The sequence below is a fragment of the Eumetopias jubatus genome, unplaced genomic scaffold, assembly GCF_037043125.1.
Source record: "Eumetopias jubatus isolate StellerSeaLion01/CBP00866 unplaced genomic scaffold, mEumJub1_p1.0 scaffold_13, whole genome shotgun sequence".
Lineage (NCBI taxonomy): Eukaryota > Metazoa > Chordata > Mammalia > Carnivora > Otariidae > Eumetopias > Eumetopias jubatus.
This window is the reverse complement of record NW_028274819.1, coordinates 4590543-4610429: the sequence shown is the minus strand read 5'-3', so window position 1 is coordinate 4610429 and position 19887 is coordinate 4590543. Positions and strand designations below refer to the sequence as shown.

At 53.2% G+C, this 19887-nt stretch overlaps 2 protein-coding genes across 4 annotated transcripts in view; one reads left to right on the top strand and one right to left on the bottom strand.

Moving 5' to 3' along the window:
- Positions 1 to 671: 671 nt before the first annotated feature.
- On the top strand, positions 672 to 6083 carry GAL (galanin and GMAP prepropeptide). Its single transcript, XM_028117868.2, has 5 exons — positions 672 to 752; positions 1357 to 1411; positions 4209 to 4295; positions 4653 to 4730; positions 6013 to 6083. The coding sequence occupies exons 1-5, from the start codon at positions 672 to 674 to the stop codon at positions 6081 to 6083; spliced, it is 372 nt and encodes a 123-aa protein (XP_027973669.1).
- Positions 6084 to 14038: 7955 nt separating this feature from the next.
- Positions 14039 to 19887, bottom strand: part of TESMIN (testis expressed metallothionein like protein) — a 38631-nt gene continuing 32782 nt past the window's right edge. The window contains exons 8-11 of one of the 3 annotated variants that reach the window (XM_088017890.1): positions 17725 to 17866; positions 17575 to 17593; positions 15761 to 15952; positions 14039 to 14231 (exon numbers count right to left, since the gene is read on the bottom strand). In XM_088017890.1, coding sequence (XP_087874016.1) covers positions 14039 to 14231; positions 15761 to 15952; positions 17575 to 17593; positions 17725 to 17866 — 546 coding nt within the window. Of the gene's footprint in view, positions 14232 to 15760; positions 15953 to 17574; positions 17594 to 17659; positions 17867 to 19887 lie in introns of all 3 variants that reach the window. The other 2 variants (XM_088017889.1, XM_028117919.1) reach the window with 2 other exon arrangements.

Below are 19887 nucleotides of genomic sequence, written 5' to 3'. Positions count from 1 at the left end.
TCTGCAGGGGTGACGGGGGCTCCCCCGCGGAGCTTGGGGTCTCTCCACCGCCCCCGCACCTCCACCGGTGGGCAGGGCCTCTGCGCTACGGTCACTCCCGCCCGCCTCGGGGCTCGGGGCTCCGCGGGGGCGCGGGAGGCGGGCCCTGAGCCCGGTGACGCGGCGCACGGCCCCGGGACGCACCGCATAAATGGCGGGCGGCAGCTCGGGGCCGCGGACACGTCGAGGGAGCCCAGCCGCCTCACTTCCTCCCCGTGGTCCTGAGGCCCCCGTCATGTGCTGAGCGCCCCGGCCCGGCCAGACCCAACGGACCCGCCCGGACGCCCGGACCCGCCGCCACCTCGGGAGCCCCGCCGCCCCGGACGCGCCGCCACTCCGGGACCCCCGCCGCCCCGAGACCCGCCGCCGCTCAAGGTACGGCGCGCCTTGGGGGCCCCAGCGGGAGGCGGACCCCTTCCTCCCCCTGCTCCGCGCCGCCCGCCGCTGGACGATCCCGGGGCCCCTCGCTCCCAGCCCCGGCTCGGCCGCGGGAGGCGTCGTACGGCACTCGGTCGGCGTCGCCTGGCCCCTGCCGCCGCCCCAGCCCCCGGCAGCGGCGTCCGAGGCTCCGCCCGACGTGCGCCCGGGGACCCGCCGGCCACCCCACGCCCGCTCCGCACCTTCCCTTGCAGATGCCCGGCGGCTGCGTCCTCCTCGTCGCCTGGCTGCTCCTCGCCACGGCCCTTTCGGCCACCCCGGGGCTCGGGTCACCGGTGAGTGCGGGGCGCGTGTGCCCGACTAAGGGGGGCAGCCGCACAGACGTGGACCCGCGGAGGGTGCGCGCAAACCAGCTCCTGGCTATAAACCAGGAGAATCTGGAGGCTCCTGTACTTAGCTCTCTAGATGAGTTACCCCGGGCGGGAGCCCTGCTACCCACAGGTGCCCTCAACGACGTGTGTCCTCAACATGACTTAGCAGCAAGCAGATGCCCCATGTGTTTGAGGGTTGTGGCTCTAGAGTGAATTCTTTGGAAAAGCAAGCAGTCCTGTTTTCATGTCGAATATAGCTTATTTGGGGGCAAAGCTGGAATTTCTTGCAGCCCCAGAAGTGTATGCATTATTCAAATGCCCACGTCATGCCTGGAAAGCCTGGCAAGCTTCCTTTCCTGTCCATCTTGCTTTAAGGGTTTGCATCACATGGCTGTTATGGGACAGGGTAAAAAAAATAAAGTGCTTTTGTGATGTAAATTATGTGAGTATCTGAAGTGGGCTGCAGCTTCCCAGACCACCTTAGTGGGCTGTGCAAACAGAAGCTGCCTTTGAGGCGTCTTTGAGCCCCCGAGCCTGTACCCGGCATGACCCTTTTCTCCCATTTAAGGTGAAGGAAAAGAGAGGCTGGACCCTGAACAGTGCTGGCTACCTTCTTGGTCCACGTAAGTGACACGTCGGCCCCTCAGAGCAGACCCCGCTCTTGTAAGGCTGACTGGAGCATTTGTGTGAATCCTGCTCTTTCTGGCATTTGTGTGGCCAGTCCCTGTTCCAATACACGGATATTCCAGGTTTCGTCACATCAAGGGCAATGGGGGGCGCTTGAGGCAGGATGGGTTTCCACGGAGGTTAGGGATCAGTGGATTCAAATACTTGCCACATCGGTAGGTGGCGCCCTTTCCCGCGCCCTTTCTCCCTCACTTGCCGCAAATGGGCAAATTCCTGGGTCCCCTGACGCCCACCTGTCCCTCCTCCTCACCTCGCTCTTCCTTGCTCAGGCACCTGTGCGGCACAGAGCAGGACTTAGATTATTACCGAATGACCCAAATGCCTAGGGTAGGAAGGGCCTGCAGCACGTGGGCTGGTGGGGTCAGGTGACGAACCTGTGACGGTCTCATTGGGCATGACCGAGTCTGGGGCCGGGGCTGCAGGCAGGGACTTGCATCTGACCCCATGGAGCAGCAGGAGGTGCCCACAGCCCTCACCAGGAGCCTTATGCGGACACGGGTCAGTTGATCCGAGTCCTGGGATGTTTCCAGAAGGGGCCTGCGGCCCACAGTCGGCCTCATTACCACTTTCTCGGCTTCAGAAGTTCAAATCTGGGCGGCGTGGAATGGGAGGACACTTTTGCCGACTTGTAATAGTCCATCAGGGTTCCAGGCCACCCTGGGCCTTAACTCTGTGCCATGAATCTACCAGCTGGAACGTGTAGCCTGGTGGGGCCGGGGCGTGTGCGCTTGCGTGCAGAACCGGAGTGTGTGGTTTCACCTGTAGCCATCAAGTCCCAGACCTTGCAGCCTGTGGGTGGTCTAATACTTGGTGCCCTGTCCTTGATTTGACACTGTCTGGACACAGTGTGACTTTAGTGCTTTCATGATGCAGAGAACCCAGTGGACCCAGAGGTTCCCCGGGCTGGCAGTGGCAGGCAGACCAGCTGTGGAATTTTTAGTAGGGGCAGGAGGCAGCAGGAAATGGGGAGACGGTGTGCAGACAGGTTATGCCTCCAGGTGACCCAGGCCCTGAAGGGGACAGCTCTGGGACCCCGCAGACTGTGTGCGTGGATGCCTCCCCCTCGCCGCTCCTTGCCCGCACTCTGCTTCCTGCTCGTCCTCTGTCTGTCTTGGCATCTTCAGATTTTAATTATCCTAAAGGAGGGGACAAGGGGAGACCTTTTACTTTCCCCTCCAATCGCTTACACGCTCGTAGCTTTCAAATTTGCAGGCGTGGTTGGTTTGGGGACAGCCATCAACCTTAAAACAAAACAAAACCTCCCCTATTTATGTACTGCTTTCTGCACCAGGAAAGGAGGCAAACATGTAGGTCATATTCCATTCTCACCAGCGTAATCTGGGGGGAACGGTATTGTTCAGCCCAGGGACTATTCTTAATCCCACATTTGAGTACAGCCTTTTCTCCTGCTGCAGATGGTGGTCTATCTGATCACCTGGAGGGTGCTTTGAGAAACACAGGCAGAGAGAGAGATGACAAAGACAAGCCGGGGCCACAGGCAGGGCCTCTGGGTGCTCTGGTCTCAGGTCAAAGGCAAGGGCAGGCCCCCACACACTTCTGTCTGTCACTGGGAGTGGAGTGGTCTCGCCTGTCCCCAGGAGGGACAGATGGGCTCAAAGGGCACACGTTTTCCCGAGCCCTTTGTAACCCTGAGATCTATCACTCAGAAGGCATCTCATCTCTGTGCTTCTGGCCCAAAAGAAAGAAGGAACCCTTCAGCAAAGATACTTACTCATGTTACTTTGGAATAGTGAAGGTATATTCATCAAGAAGATAGGAATCTTGAGTCAGAAAACAAGCTCTTTTTTACTATCAGATTTCTGTCTCCGTCAAGCTGGATCTGCAGAGGCTGTCCATCTAGACGAGGTCGTCAGTGCGCTTTACCAGGCACCAGTGTTCGTCAGTGCGGGACACTGTCCAGCAGCCGCCGCGGACGGCGGGAGTGTGCCCGCACTCGAGCCGTGGGGCAAGGTTCTCGGGCCTTCTTGTCCTGAGTGCCGGGCCCCGAACTCCGGCTTGGGGAGAGGAGTCGGTGCTCTTTTGCCTAGCCTTGCAGATGCCGGCCCCCCACAGGCGAGCAGCCACAAGCCCTGAGCCACCCTGACCACGTCCTCGTGGCCAACACAGGCGTGAGCACACGCACACGCACACGCAGGTGCACACACAACCACTTAACGCCCCCCCCCGCCCCTCCTCCGCCTGCCTCCCTTCCCCTCCCCCTCTCTCCCGCTGTCTCCGTCTGTCTCTGGCTGGCTGGCTCCAGTCCGCCTCCCACAGCTGCCAGAGAGGTCTTTGAAAAATAGGTCTGAACTTCCACTCTTCGGCGGCCCCCTGTTTTCAGGGACATAGGACCCCAAGCTCCTGTGGTCTCCCCGTGAGGCACCCAGCTCAGACGCCAGCGCCTCTGCGACCCCCGTGACGCCCGTACTCCCCGGGGCCTGGCCAGCTCTGCCGAGCGCCGTGCTCCCCTTCGCTCCCCTCCTGACTGCGGGGGGGTTGGGGGTGCTCCTTCCTCTGGCAGAGTCCCAGCACCTGTGGGACTGGCCACTTCTCTGGCCCTGGCACGAGTCGTGGTTCCGCAGAGAATGTTCCCTACTGTGACTTGATTTTTACAGTCAGGTCGTGCGTGCTTTGATTAGCAGCAACCTGTGTGTCCTTCTTTGGGAGTGGGGAGGGTCTAACTATAGTAACAAGGCCGGTCAGGTGCTTTCCTCTCAATTCATTTGCAAACAGAAGCCATTGACAACCACAGATCATTTCAGGAGAAGCCTAGCCTCACGGGCAAGCGGGAACTCCCACCTGAAGACGAAGCAAGGCCAGGTGAGAGCACTGGCTCACTTCGCTGCCCACCACCTCCTGGGCACACGTGGCGGTGGGGTGTCAGGCTCCTGCCCCGCCCCCCAACCTGAGCCTGGCCTGGGCCCCTCTGCCATCTGCCAGAAGTACAAGCCCAAGACCCAGCGTCGGGGCCCAGGGTGGCCACGGAGGCAGAGTCACTCAAGGCCTCAGAAGAGTTTGGCCTTGACCAGACACTCCCCCACACCCCGCTGTGCTAAGCAAGGCCCTGGGGAGGGGTCACGGCCAGTCCACTGGCTTCCAGATGCCCAGCCCTCCACAGAGGGAGCTGTGAGATCCAGAGCCGCGCGGCAGGTGGTAGACGCCGATTCTGTTTTCTAGGGGGCTTTGCCAGGCCGCTGTCCGAGAAGGCTGCCCTGCGCATGATAATCGAGTTTCTGACTTTCTTGCATCTCAAAGGTACGTGAAATATTACCAATTTTAAATTCCACCTCTTTGAACTCTGCCCACATGAAAAGCCTGTCAAAAAGGATTCTGTAGAATTCTCCTGGGAAGTAACCAGCCATCCACTCCCATTCCTCAAGTCACCGCTGTTGGGTGGGAGAGCTGCCTAGGGGCCGGGGCTGCTGCTGGCCCCAACACTGGCCCTGGAAAGGGTCATCAGAGCCGCAGGGGAACCAGGGAGAGAGAGGGCCTCCGTCCCACTCCCTCGGCTTGGAGCCACACTTCCTGGCAGGGTAACAAGTGCCAGACATCCCAGGGCTACAGCTGCTCGTAGGCCGTCTTATGCCATGTCTTGTAAGCATGGTCAACTAACCCATATCTCAGATTCCAGTGTTTGCTTATGCAGCCTTCCTGCAGAGCAGGCTGCATGCCCGTCTCAACAGTCTCCATCCTAGAGCTGGTATCTTCCGTGGATACCAGAGAAGGTGAGGCCGCCCTGTGGGCCTGTTTCTGCCCAGCACCTCTGCTTGTCATCCGGGCAACAGAGGGCCATTTGGACAGAGGCCGCAGTGCCCTGGGAGCCAAGCACAGGGAGACCGGGACGGGCTGGGGGAGGGGGGGCGCTGCGGGGGAGGGGGTGCTTGGATTCTCCAGGAGACACATCTGTTTGTCAAGTTTTGCACTTTACAATTTTGTTGTGAGTTTGGCGGAGTTGAGACTAATTCTTGGGGTCTGTTTTGATCCATGCACTTTGCTGGCTGGACCCGCTGCCTTGGTTGAAGGGCTCAGGAGGGTGTGGGAGGGACGAGGTCAAAGGCCTGTGGTTCTTCCTTGGAGCCATCCATGGGACGGGAGACTGTGGGGGAGGGCTTAGAAATCTCAAAGCCCATAAGCAAGTTTGCTCTGTTGGAGCCCCGCCGAGTCTGCAGCGAGCTCTCTGCCGGGGGGAATCTTGCTGGCGACTTTTCCTGCAAGGAGCAGATCGACTCTCCCAGGGACTTCTTGGTTTTTAGTTTGCTCTGTTTCGAATTTTGTAAGATGGAACTTCTTTCCCTCGGAGATACCAATTTTTATTACTCAAACAGGAATTCTACTTGATAGTTTCAAACACATGGTAAGTGGGAGGCTTGAATCATCAAGAGGTGAGACATAGAAAGTGTTGCACTCGATTTCGGGGCCGATCCTGGGACCCCCCCCCCCCCGGAGGATGCGCTCCGACGCTCTAACCTGCATACTGGGCTGTCACTGTCCCTGGTACAGGCGTTAGGGCTCCGCTAAGTGCGCCTCTTCATTGCAGAGGCCGGGGCCCTGGAATACGTGCCTGAGCTGCTGGCCGCGGTCTCCGCAGAGGACCAGGAGCAAGCCTGACCACGCTCTTGGGCTTGCTCCTCGGTGCCGTGTCGCCTCCGGTCAAACTTGGACCCGATGGAAAATCTTGTGCCAACTTACGTAGAGTGACTAGTCCTGCCCCCTCGGCTCTCATGCTGTGTCGTTAGGGTTTTGTTGTTAAGACTTTTCCCCCCTTTTGTCATTCTTTTGAGCAGCAAAATAAAAAATAGCAATGGCTTTCGGTTGTCCTTTCCTTTTGTGTGTCTGTCTGTCACCACCACCCCCCCCCCCCACCGTGCGTGGTAACAGATAAAGACTGATTATAATCGTGTGCAGCAGACGAAAGTTTTAAAGCCACGTCCCACCCTGCAGAGCAGGTCTGAGACGCCGTCTGCGGTCGGTAACTCAGTCGTCAGTGAGTCAAACGCAACCACGCCGGGGAGTCCGTTACCGTTCCTGACACAAGCAAAACGGGATGGAGAGAAGCCCCGTGTGCAGGGGGCTGGTACTTGAGAGGGATGAAAGCAGAAACCCTCAAGCAGCTCTCAACACAGTAGCCGGGGGAGCTAAGGGAGCTACGAGGTGCTTGTGAAGGTGAGAAGCGAGGGGGAAGGACCCAGCGGGCGGGCAGGCCCAGGGCCACGTGGGGGTTGACAGAGGCAGCGGTACAACCCGTGTGGCCGGGCGGAGAGCCGAGTGTCCCAGAATCTCAGCGATCCTGTAGGCCAGGAGAGGTGTGCTAAGTGGGTGCTGCCCGGGGGGATGGCACCACTGACTCGGCAGAGCAGAAACAAGATCACACCCGAAGATCCAGAGAGCAAACCGGCCAAGAGGCCAAGCCCTCCTGTTGCATCGAATGGAACTCGGGGCTTTTCAGCCTTTGCTGGAGCAGGTCCGAGGTGGAGGAGGGGCACCTTCCGGAGGCTGGCCCGCCAGCAGTGGTTCTGACCCCTGGTCCACATCAGCACCCCTGGGGGGCGGGGGGCGGCCCGGTGGCCCGCAGACCGCGGCACGCAGAGTCTGGAGGCCCACCGTGTCCTTCCCGCTGCCCCGGGTGACTGCCCCAGGGTGCCGCCGAGCGGGAGAAGTGCCACGGAATGACGTGCTGCCCGGCCAGTTATCCAAGCCCCGATGGCAGGGACCAGAGCCCTGGCGGCCCTCCCCACTCTGTGTGAAGCCGGCCATTCCCCAGACGTGAAGCCATGCAGCCGGGCTCCGAGGCTCCTGCAGCTTCCATTTGGTTCCACGAGTCCATCGGCTCCTCCCTCCCCGCCCACGCCCTTCTCAGACTCAGGTTACCGTCTCCCAGCTCAGGGCGGGAGCGCAGCACCACGCCGGACCCCCGGGCCCTCACCAGCCTCCTTTTCCCTCCTTCACACTGAATCCCCTTTAATTCTCTCCGACTTGGGCGGGCCTCGTCAGAACACGGCTCCCCAGCCCCTCTTCAGGGTGTCTGGTTCGGGAGAGCTGGGTGCCCAGGACTCGCGCTCCCAACAAGGGCCCACTGCGGCAGCTGGTCAGGGACCACACCTCGGCTCTTCCCCAGAGAAGGGACATGAGGGACTGAGAGAGGTCGTGGTGCCCTTGGTCGCCCAACATCCTGCTGGATGGACTGATGGTCCTCAGGGGGCCTCTAGGGAGGACACTTACTCCCTGGGGAGAAGGCGGTTGGAACTGGCTACAGCCATGCTGGGTCAATCAGTTGCCGACAAGGGCAGTATTTTCAAGAGAGAAAGTTGGCCAGCCACAAGGGGAAGTGAAGAACTTACAGACAGTCCTGACAAACACCCAGATGACCAGCTGAGGCGTAGAGGAAGGAGAATGTCGAGGTTATTTCCCTCCTTGAGGAGGCAGCTGTCTCCATGCCATGAATGCGTGGGCACAAAAGCTGACAGACATCAAAACCCTCCTTCTACAATCTCGGGCCGAGGACGGGGAGCCCCCCCCCACCCACCGTGTCTGCCCAGAATCTAAGGGGGACAGAGTCTTGCTCTTGAGGCCCCTGGAGGAGGAAGGGGAGAGTTGTGGGGGGGCTAAGGAAGTCCTAGTGCAGGGGCAGTCTCAGAAAGACGCGAAGGATCGAAGCTGATTACTCTAACGTGCAGCCTATGAACTTTTGTTTTTAATTCACTGCAAAACAAGTGATTCTGTGCTCCATTTTTCTGGATTTTACCCTATTTTATCCATGAAACAAACTGAGATGGCTCTAGAAAGCAGAGAGCTTGACCACCTCTGATCCAACTTTTAAAGAAAAGGTTGCTGATTTCTGCTTTCAGGAAGACAGTGGATGTAATTCTCCCTGATCCTCGTGCTAAGTACAACCCTGGACATTTTGTATAAAGCAAGCGTAAGACTCTGAAAGGTCAAGAAGAGGGCAGACCTCGGGACCCAAGGATGATACAGTGGTGAGTTCTGGGTTTTCTTTTTGTCTTCTCAACAGAGTAAGGAGGCTGACTCTCTCCAACTCTGTATACGGATTAATGCAGTTCTTACCCAGGAAGAGGAAGAGGAAGAAAAGACAAGCTAAGCACTGGGAGAAAACTGCAAATCACATGTCCCATCAAGGGATATCCCACCAAGGATATGTTTCTCTGAAGCATATAAAGGACTCTCAAAACTCAACAGTCACTATCACTATCCGTCTCTCTCTCAAATAAATAAGTTAAAAAAAATTTTTAAAGATTTTATTTATTTATGTGACAGAGAGAGACACAGCAAGAGAGGGAACACAAGCAGGGGGAGTGATCATATCAGTAGATATAGAAAAAGCATTTGGCAAAATCTAACACCTATTTATGATAATTTTCAGCAAACTAGGAATAGAGGGGAGCTTCCTCAGCTTGACATAGAACATCTACCAAAAAACCCTACAGCTAACATCATACTTAATAATAAGAAACCAAAAGCTTTCCTGCTAAGACCAGGAACAAAGCAAGGATGTCCCCTCTCATTGTTGGGGACATTTTATTTGAAGTCCTAGCGAATGCAAGAAGACAAGGAACTAAAAAGGCATACAGATTGGGAAGGAAGAAATAAAAATCTTTGTTTGCAGATGACATGACTGTCTATGTAGGAAGCCAGAAAATCAACAATAATAACCCCTGGAACTAAAAAGCAATCATAGCAAGGTTGCAGGATACAAGGTTAATAAACAAAAATTAATTGGTTTTACAGGTGCCTGCGTGGTTCAGTCGGTTGGGTGATCGACTCTTGGTTTCAGTTCAGGTCATGACCTCAAGGTCGTGAGAGCAAGCCCCAAGTCGGGCTCCACACTCAGTGGGGAGTCTGCTTGAGATTCTCTCTCTCCCTTGGCTCCTCCCCCCTGCTCTCTCTCTAATAATAAATCTTAAAAAAAGAAGTTAATTGCTTCCTGTATAACACCAATGAACTGAAGTTTGAAATTAAAAATATACCATTTATGGTAGCACCCCAAAAATGAAATACATAGGTACAAATCTAACAAAATCTGTACAAGATCTATATGGGGAAAACTACAAACTCCGATGACAGAAATCAAAGAAGAGCTAAGTAATTGGAGAAATCTTCCATGTTCATGGATAAGAAGACTCAATATTTTCAAGATGTCCATTTTCAAGATGTCCAAACTTGATCTATAGAATCAATTCAATTCCAATTAAAATCTCTTAAAGTTATTTTGTGGGCATCCAAAAACAGATTCCAAAGTTTATACGGAGAGGCAAAAGACCTAGAATATCCAACACAACATTGAAGAAAAAGAACAAAGTTGAAGGACTGACAACTATCTGATTTTAAGACTTAGCACAAAGCTATCATCAGGACAGTGTGGTATTGGCAAAAGAACAGACAAATAGGTCAGTGGAATGGAACAGAGAGCCCAGAAATAGACTCACATTAATACTATTATAACTGATCTTTGACAAAGGAGCAAAGACAACACACTGGAGCAAAAATAGTTTTTTCAAGAAATGCTGCTGAACAGCTGGACATACACATGCAAAAAAAAAAAAAAAGAGGAATCCAGACACAGAGCTTACACACTTCACAAAAATCAACTCAAAGTAGACCATCTACACAAATATAAAATGCAACACTATAAAGCTCCTATAAGATAACATAGAAAATCTAGGTGACTTTGAACATGGCAGTGACTTTTTAGATAAAACACCAAAATCATGATCCATAAAAGAACAACTGAATGAGCTGGACTTCATTAAAATTTAAGACTTCTGCTCTGCAAAAGCCACTATTGAGAGAATGAGAAGACAAGCCACTTGTAGAGAAAGTATTTGCAAAATACATATCTGATAAAGGACTGTTATCCAAAATATACAAAGGACTCTTAAAACTCAGCAGTAGGAAAATGAACAACCCAATTAAAAGATGGGCAAAAGACCTGGACAGACACTTCACCAAAAAAGATACACAGAAGGCAAGCAAGCACATGAAAAGATGCTCCACATCATAGGTTATCAGGGAAGGGCCAAACTCCAGAACACCAACAGCACGATGCTGGTGTCCCACTTCACCTCTGCCCACCTGCGCCCAGGGCCTTTGTAGGGAGAGCTCCCTTCCCCTCCGGTGGTTCTTCTTTTCCCCAAAGTGATTCCCTGGGCACCATCTTTATAAGAAACTTCCATCTTCCATTTGCTAAACCAGTGTTCTAGCCTAGCTCATACAGTAACTCGTCTATTGTGGTTTTACGCTGCATCCCTACTGGAATTCGGTAGAACTTCAGGTAATTAATGTAGGGTTTTGTAAAGGGATGAAGAGCTTCTGAGCCAAGAGAAGGACTACAGACAGGTTCCTGCTGATGTTTTCCAGGCAACAGAAGGTTCTCTCTTCAGGATGTTTCATAGGTTCCCATGTTTTCTGTATTGTGTACAAGCTCATGGTTAACTGAGAAAATTTCAGCATGTGTAACCTAGAAATATGTATTTGGTCTGTGCACTTGTTCCTGACAGAGCTCCTAAAACCCTTGTAATTTCTTGGCTGGAGTGTCGTTTGTTCTAATGAGGTGACTCTGGGTGGGCTCCTGGTTGGGGGCTGGTCACCAGGAAGACCCAGCCACATGATCCAGGGAGCGGAGAGGGGCTGGAGATTGAGTTGATACTTGATTATGCCTATGACAGGACACCTCCATACAAATCCCAACAATACAGGGTTCGGAGTCTCTGGGTTGGTGACTGCCCCCTGCCAGGACGGTGGGGGCCCCCAGCTTCCCAGGGACAGAGTGCGCTCCCGAACCTTGCCCTGTGCACTTCTTCATCCGGCTGTTCCTATTATCCTTTAATATCCTTTATAATAAATTGGTAATAGTAAGTTAAGTGTTTCCCTGAGTTCTGTGAGCAGTTATAGCAAATTCTCAGACCCGAAGTGGGGGTCCTGGGAACCTCCAGTTGCAGCCAAGTCAGACAGAAGTGTGTGGGTTCACCTGGGGACCCAGTACTTGCAACTGGCCTCTGAGGTCGGGGGCAGTCTGGTGGGGACTGAGCCCTTCACCTGGATAATCCGACACTAACTCCAGGCAGTTAGTGTCAGAATTGAATGGAGTACTAACAGGACACCCAGTTGTTGTCCAGAGAAATGGAGAATTGATTGGTGGAGGGGAAATGCCACATGTGTGGTGTCAAAGTGTTCGGAGGGGAGAAACAGCTTTCTTTCAGCATGTCATTTGCTATGACTTTTTCTCAGATTCTTGAAAAGGCAAGGTTTAAGCTAAGCTGCATTTGGGGAAAAACAAAACCAACCCCGCCACCGAAAACCCAACAGATAGTCTCGCAGTAAAGACATGCCATGTTTATTTTTATATAGTTTTAAAATGGCACTGGTTCTTTACCAGCAACAAAAGAGACAATTCTATATCTTTTTCGTCATCCTAGGTAGCTGTCACCTCTGGGCATTACACTGGCTTGATACACAGCTCTACTTTGCTTTCACTTCTCACACTGAATTTTCTAAAAGCCTAAATTTTCTAAAAGTATGGGCTTACTAAATTCTCCCTGGCGAGAAACTCTCCAGGGGTCGTGCCCTTTCCCTAATGTTCAGGTTTCAGCTCGGTATCCCTGGCTGCAGCCCAAGTCTCTTGGCCCCACACCATAGGTCCCTTGCCCCACATGAACCTGGGCTCCAGGCAGCTCCTGGGTCAGGCCGGGTCCCCGACCCCAGGGCAGGTGCTCACCTTCCTCCTTCGCCAGGCCATTCTCCAGGCTCTGCAGGTGGGTCACACTGGTTTCAGGGCCTTTCGGGGCAGCTCCTGGCTCAGAATAGTTCTGGAGAACAGAGTTCCCTTTGCTCCCCCTCCACACCTGTGCCCTGTGGCTCCTGAGCCCCTGCAACATGCCTGGTGTGCGTATGTGAGTGTAAAACGCACGCTGGATTCCAAAGATTTGGTACATACAAAAGAATGCGAAATATCTCATTTTTATTTTGATTACATGTTGAAATCACAGTAGATAAAGGATAATTAAAATAAATTTCACCTACTCCTTTCGCTTTTTTTTTTTAAAGATTTTATTTAGTTATTCATGAGAGACAGAGGGAGAGAGAGAGAAGCAGAGGGAGAAGCAGGCTCCCAAGGAGCAGGGAGCCCGATGCGGGACTCGATCCCAGGACCCTGGGATCATGACCTGAGCCGAAGGCAGACGCTTAACCATCTGAGCCACCCAGGCGCCCTCCTTTCGCTTTTTTTAAAATGTGGCTCCTAGAAAATTTTAAGTTACCTGTGTGGTCTGCAGACCATTGGCAGCACTCAGGAGAGACGCAGAGGGAAGGCCGCCCCCCAGGAAGGGGTCATGAAGCCCTATTTCAGGACCCTCCCAGCCCCAAGGGTGATGTGGACGGGGCTCCTCCAGCAGGTGCACATGGGACTGGAAGCGCCCCGGCAACGGGGCACCCAGCCTGGGCAGAGCCCCACCACCGCCCAGTGCTGGTCTCTGCCTCCGGCTTGCCACCCCGTATCTCTATCCGAAGGAGCCAAGGGGGGATTAAAATGGTGAAGAATTATTTTTCTCCCCCTCCATGGTTCCCCATCAGAACTTGCTGTTCCAAATACAGCTCTTGAGAAATGCCCGCGGCCTCTGGGCTCCATGCTGCTGTGCTCGCAAGTGAGCTTTCTACACGGTCTCTAAAGGGCCAAGGCTATTCGTAAACACAGAAACATGACGAATATGTTTTCAGTTACTAAGTTAATTACAACAATGGAAGACATTTAAAATTTTTAATCCTCTTTGCTTTTCCAGTAGAACCAAAAGAGAGTCAACTTAACAACTAATCTTACCTGCTGGTTTCTGCAAACTAGTTATTTTAACAAACAATAAAAATATTAGAACAATAATTAGGGAGAATTTAATTGGACAATAGAGCTTTTCCACATTCAAATGAAAACACATAAGAAACTAGATCATTTTCAGTCATAACCACGAGCTGGCTGCCTGTGTATCCCAGTGGCCCTAGGGGAGACGGAGAATTTGTGTGACTCTGGGAAAACGTTTACACTTGGGAATTCCTCCAGGTATTTGGTACTTCTCTGGAGATTTTAAGTTGTATGTTAGCAGCCATCTGGAGAATTTCTTTTAAAATCATTTTAGTGAAAAATCATTATGGCTTTTTAGGCAGAGGAGCCTCCAGAGGAAAATTTCCAAGACAGGGTGAAGTCAGTGGGGAGGGACTGTTATTCCTCCAGAGCCCGCTCACACCCTCCATCACTGTGCGTGTGTGCAGACGGTTCTCCCAGGGTCACAGGGCTCAACGCTCTCTCCCCAGGGCCAGACAGCAATGGTTAGTTGTGCCCTGCACTTCCTCAAAAAGGGGGGTTGTGATCGCCAAGACCCTCACCCGCTCTGAGTAAATCCCCCGGCACCCTGATGCAGAGGGAAAGCCCGACCTTAGGGACACCGCCGGTGACGCAGACCCGGCCTTGTGTTCCTCAAACAACCTTTCTAAACTACAGATTTCTTTCCCTCAGAATACTGAAACAAAATCTATGTGCATTCTGACTTCACTACACGGTAACTCTACTCAATTTTCAACCCTTTGGATTTAAACTCAATACGGAGAATCTGTGACAGGCACCTCCCGAATTCCTCCAAGATCACCTGCTCCGCCAAGCACTCCGAGCAGCGCTCCTTCTCGGCCTGTTCGCCCCGAGCCAGCAGGCAGGCGCATGTGGCCTCCACCACCTCCCAGGAGATGCATGAGGAAGAGCGCCTGGCAGAAACAGAGCAGTTACAGGCCACCGTCCTTGGCACCACATTTTAAATACCTTATAGATTTGAGGGGACGTCCTCATCAGGGTATTTTGAAGAATGTCCCCAGTAAAATCTAACTGTTATCTTCCTAATATTGGAAACCCTGACAATATGCAGCATTGCTTTTAGAGGCAACCCATCTGCTTCTTGACTCCCCTCTCATGGCAGATTCTAAAGAGTCTCCGAAGTAGATCCACCGTAACATTCAGAGGCACCGGGGCGACAGCGTCCAGCCCGGGGGCTGGGCAGGGGTAGAGGCAGGGATCTCAGATAAGGCGAGGCCCTAGAGATGCGCCATGCAGCCTGCTCCCAGCTCTGTGCACAATGCGTGCGCTCAGGGAAGCCCCACGTCCCCCAGGGGCACCTGAAGCTCCAGGATGCCAACGGCTCTGAGGACTCGCCCCCTTGGAGGAGCACTATCGGCACGGCCTCCCCTCCGAATGCCCGTTGGAGCCCTGGACGAGGTTTTGAAAGTCAGCAGTACCCTATCGTACAAGACCGGCCATACCCCCCTGAGCTCGAGGGGCAAGCTTTGCTAGACGGCCGCCCACACAGTGCTCAAACTGCAGAAATTTAGGAAAACTTCCTAAAGTACTGACAAGTGCTGGATGATGAAAACAGACATAGGAATTGGGATTGGTTAAAATCTCTCTATGCAGACAACACACAATGACTTTTGTTGAAGATGAAGAAACAGGGCAGCCCTTAGGTCAGGAAGAGTCCTGACATTTTGAGGCCAGACTCCAACATGCAGAGCCTCCGTCACATTCGGTGGGACACACCGTGCCCCGGAGCCGGGAGAGAACATCTTTGCTCAGCTTTTCACGGGCCATGAAGCCGTGTTTGGTCAATTTTTACTGATAAAGACCTCGGCAGCTCACAGTGATGAGTACTTCTGATGTCTCTGACCAAATAAGCATGAACTTGGCTTTTCAAAAGTATGTGAATACATGATATCTGGTACTCTATCATGATATCACCCATGACATCGAATTGAAAGGCATTTTTTTTAAATGGATAAATCTAGTCCAATATAGAGTAAAATTATCCCTCAACCTTTGAGATTATAACATGGCCTCAACGTAGTTCAATGGGATGATATCCACCTAGTGGGAGATCCACCGCCCCTTTAAGAAGGAGCGCGCAGGGTAGGCGGGCTGCCACCTCGCATGGTAAGCAGTGGGTCAGGTACCCGCGGTCTAGAGATCATGCCCTCGCTGCCTGTCGGCGGTCCCTGTGGGGCCGTCTGCTTGTACACAACGCGGGTAACTCTGTCCGTGAGGACAGACTGGACAGAGCGGTCTCGGCAGTGGGGGCCCCACGGAAGCACAGGGTGGGATCTCGGGCTGGTCCAGCAGGAGAGCCGTCACCCCCTCCCCATCCCTCGCACCCCCTCATAGACGCACCCACTTTCTTTCCAGCGTATAGACTAACTCTCCTCAAATTAACCTGGTTCCCCTCTTCAGACGGCTGGTTCACAGTACCTACCTATCTTGTCTGAATTTTGGTAGTCCTGAGAATTTAGCTGGTGACAAATGATGGTTGCCTTCAAACTCTCCAATTTCCATATAGTTGGGCATGTTCATTAGGGTTTTCCGTTCTGGGCTTTCTTCATAATTTTTGCAACCAATGCATTTGCAAATAGAAGAACACATAATTTTGGCCTGGTAACATAAAATGCTTCAATAAAATTAGACTGCCCTATAATTCATCAAAAAACAACACATTCTATTTGGACCTTATATAACTCTTTGCACACGTGTGTGTGTGTGTGTGTGTGTGTGTGTGTGTGTGATCTGCAATTTTCACACAAACCCGGGGAGGGGTTTGGGAGACTGGCGTGTGAGTGCGGGCGTGAGTCCCGAGCAGAAAGAGGGGGTCGGAGCGCTGCCCCTGACTAGATCGCAGGTCCTAGAGCCCCAGCCCACAGCTCTCAGCTCACCCCCCCCCCAACTGCGCTTCGCAGATACTGCGTTTTCGCACATGGGGGGTTTGTGGCCACCCTGCGTCCAACAAGCCTGTCGACACAGGTTTTCCAATGGCCTTTGCTCACTTTGTGTCTCTGTGTCTCATTTTGGTAATACTCTCAATATTTCAAACTTTTCATGATCCTTATGTTTGCTCCGGTGAGCTGTGCCCCGTGATGGCGACTAAGAGCTCAGAGGAAGATCAGCATTTTTAACCAAGGTACGTGCGTTGTGTTTTAGACTTCACGCACTGCACCCCATCGTGCAGTGTAAGCATACCTGCACCGGACCGGCTTGAATGCGGTATTTGCTTTATGGGGGTGCTCTGGAACCGAGCCCGCAGCGCCTCCGAGGCCTGTGTCCTGCTGCCTCCACTGTTGCAGGGGACGTGCGGCTGTGGCGGGGGGGGGTCTGAAACCCGCCGAGGGCCAGCCTTGCGTGGCTGTCCCAGGGGAGGCCCTTGCCGCCTGCTTGTGCGCGGACTTGACCTCTTGGCACAAGGCAGCATGCCTGGCAAGCCGGGGCGCACCCCGTCGCACACGCCGGCCGCGGGGCTGTCTGGAAGCTGGCCCTGCTGACAGCCATGGCTCCCTCTTTGTCTCAACTGCTAGGGGTGCCCCTCCTTTCTCTTCAGCTCAGAGATGCGCATCAAAGGGTATCTATTGTGTTTTACGCCCCACTGGGTGTTTTGAGCAAGAGGCTTTTCAGGATTTCTAGTCTACTCTGGAGACTACAGAACATCTGCACCTCACGTGGGCGGCTGCCTGGCAGAGGCTCAGCCTCTGGAAAGTGGGTGAAGAGCAGGCAGAGATGCTGTGAGAAACCGCTCCACTGGGGGTGGCGGGGGAGGCACTCACTGCTTGAATTCTGTATCTCTGCACTAGTTTTGACCGCATTTTCAAAATCCTAGCTGGGGGATGGCTGGGCCTGCTTACTCAGAGCTTCCAGCGTGTGTCCCCGGAATCACAAGGACTCTTCTCAAGCCTGACCATGTGGGACAACCTTTTACAAATAAAATTCACAGGTACCCCCCAAAGACCGCAAGCAAACCAAAGGAGGGCCTTTCAAGTAAGGGTTTCCCCGGCTGCTTCACTGCTGGGGCCTGCGGGCTCTTTGCTCTCTCCCACCCTTTCCTGCAACACCAAGAGAGGAGCGGGAAGATGAAGGGAGAGAGCCAGAGCCCGAGCCCCTGCACTCGCTCCATGAGTCAGTCCGGGAGAAAGAGGCAGACACCGAGGCCCGGGACCTGCTGCGCCCCGCGGTGTGCTCTGCCCGGCAGCCAAGGCTCGCGGTCCGCTCTGGTCTCTGAGCACCAGCCTGGGGACAAGGCTCTGCACCCCTGGGAGCCCCTGACCTGCTGCCACAGAGAGGGCAGGGCCACGTGGCGGGAGCCTCTGCTGTGCGCTCACCGTGGGCTCACGGAGGACTCCCGAAGCGAAGGAGCCCCGGCTTCTCTCCCTGAGCCCAGGGCCCCGGGGGGATGGCTCACCTCGTAGCACTCACAGTAATTCTTGAGGCAGCCTGAGCGCCGGCAGTTACAGCCTTTGTTATGTCGAGGCTTCACATCTCCCAACTTTCCTTTCCCGATTTTTGGTTGGAAAGCTTCTGGGTTTCTCTCAAGACATGCCTAAGACAAAAAACACAAAACTCCATCAAAATGTACTTTATTATGTAAAAATAATGTTCTGTGAATGGTATCTCACTTGTGGGCCGTGTTAATCCATCTGTTACTTTAGGAAGAGCCACAGGACACAACGAAATATTACACAACCATCAAAAAGGATGACGTCTTACCATCTGCAACGACATGAATGGAACTAGAGGGTATTATGCTAAGAGAAATAAGTCAGTCAGAGAAAGACAATGATCATATGATCTCACTCATATGTGGATTTTAAGAAACAAAGCAGAGGATCATAGAGGAAGGGAGGGAAAGATAAAATGAAATCGGAGAGGGAGACAGGCCACAAGAGACTCTTCACTCTAGGAATCACCCTGAGGGCTGCTGGAGGGGGGCAAGTGGGGGGCTGGGGTAACTGGGTGACGGGCATTAAGGAGGGCAGGAGAGGCACTGAGCACTGGGTGTTACACGCAAGTGATGAATCACTGAATTGTACCTCTGAAACCAATAATAAATTATATGGTAATTAATTGAATTTAAATAATAAAAAAGGAAGAGCCACACGAGGCAGTGTGTCCTTCCATAGTTAAGAAAGTGAGTCCCCTTCCTGTTTCAGTTTAATTCATTTACACCCTTAAAGGTATTGCTCTTTTTTTTCTGAGTTTCAAAGTCACACGTATTTATTGTAAAATAACCGAATGTTAAAGATGCAAAGAAAATGATCGTGTCTGTGGGGCCCTATTTCCTTTCCAGCATTTCTGTGTGCTCTTTCCTGGGACAGCTGAGGTTGTGGTGCTCTGCTAACAGCTGGCGTGTGTTAAACACTGACCGTGCCCCACATGTGATCTAGGTGCACTCTCTCCCTCAAGCCTCACAGCAGCCTTGGGGGGTGAATACCATTGTTGTTTCTGTCTCACAGATGAAGAAACCGAGGCCAAGAGGTGAAGTAATAAATGGCCAGTGACGGATAGGACCCCCGGTCCCCATGCTCACGCCCAGCCCAGAGGCTCAAGCACCAGGCCATGTCTTGCTCACACAACACGCTCAGCTTTTTATCCTGGCTTGTTTAACTCTGTTTGCCTATCTTTCTACTATCTATCTAGAAAGACAGATGCGTATATATTTTTATTAACAAAGTGATTCGATGCAATTTGAGTGACATGAAAGTGACCGGAGCACCTGCGCTCTGCTCTCTCCACACAGGGAAACAGCTAGGGTCTGTGCCCAACGCCACGACAACTCCCATCGCTGCAGAAGGTCCTTCGGACAGCAGCGGCCTGGAGCGAGCCTGCCCTGTTTGCATGTTCTTATTCTCATGGAGGGTGAGGGACAGGGAGGGCACCACCCACAGGGGGAGCGTGATGAATGGAGCATGTGTGTGCCCTGGGGGGGATTACACCCCCGTCAGGTTGGAGGGTAGTCCAGCCCCCAGAGGCTCCCCAGGACCCCTCCCCACCAACACACCCCAGTGGGAACCACCGTGCTGACTTGACTGCTCCCACTGTTCTGGGCCCCTGCAGCATGCCCTGTGATGCCCGCTGCCTTCACCAGCACGGCGCCCGCAAGACTCAGCCGTGAGGAGCGCTTGGTGGCCATGCTTTCTTCTTCACCGGTGCGTAGTATTCCACCGTTATGACAGACCTCTACCCCTGACAGGCACAGGGTTCCTTCCAGGCTGGGGCCGCTGTGTGCGTCTGCAGTGGACACGTACACTCATTTCTGTTGTTTCTGTTTTTAGGAATGAAACTGCTGGGTCACAGCACCTACAAAGGTTCAGCTTTAGAAACTATTGCCAGGGATGCCTGGCATCCCTGGTGGCTCAGTCAGTTAAGCGTCTGCCTTTGGCTCAGGTCATGATATCAGGGTCCTGGGATTGAGTCCCACATCGGGCTCCCTGCTCAGCGAGGAGCCTGCTTCTCCCTCTGCCTGCCACTCCCCCTGCTTGTGCTTTCTCTCTCTCCCTAAAAATAAATTAAAAAAAAAACTATTGCCAAACAATTTTCCCAAGTAGTTATACCAACTTATGT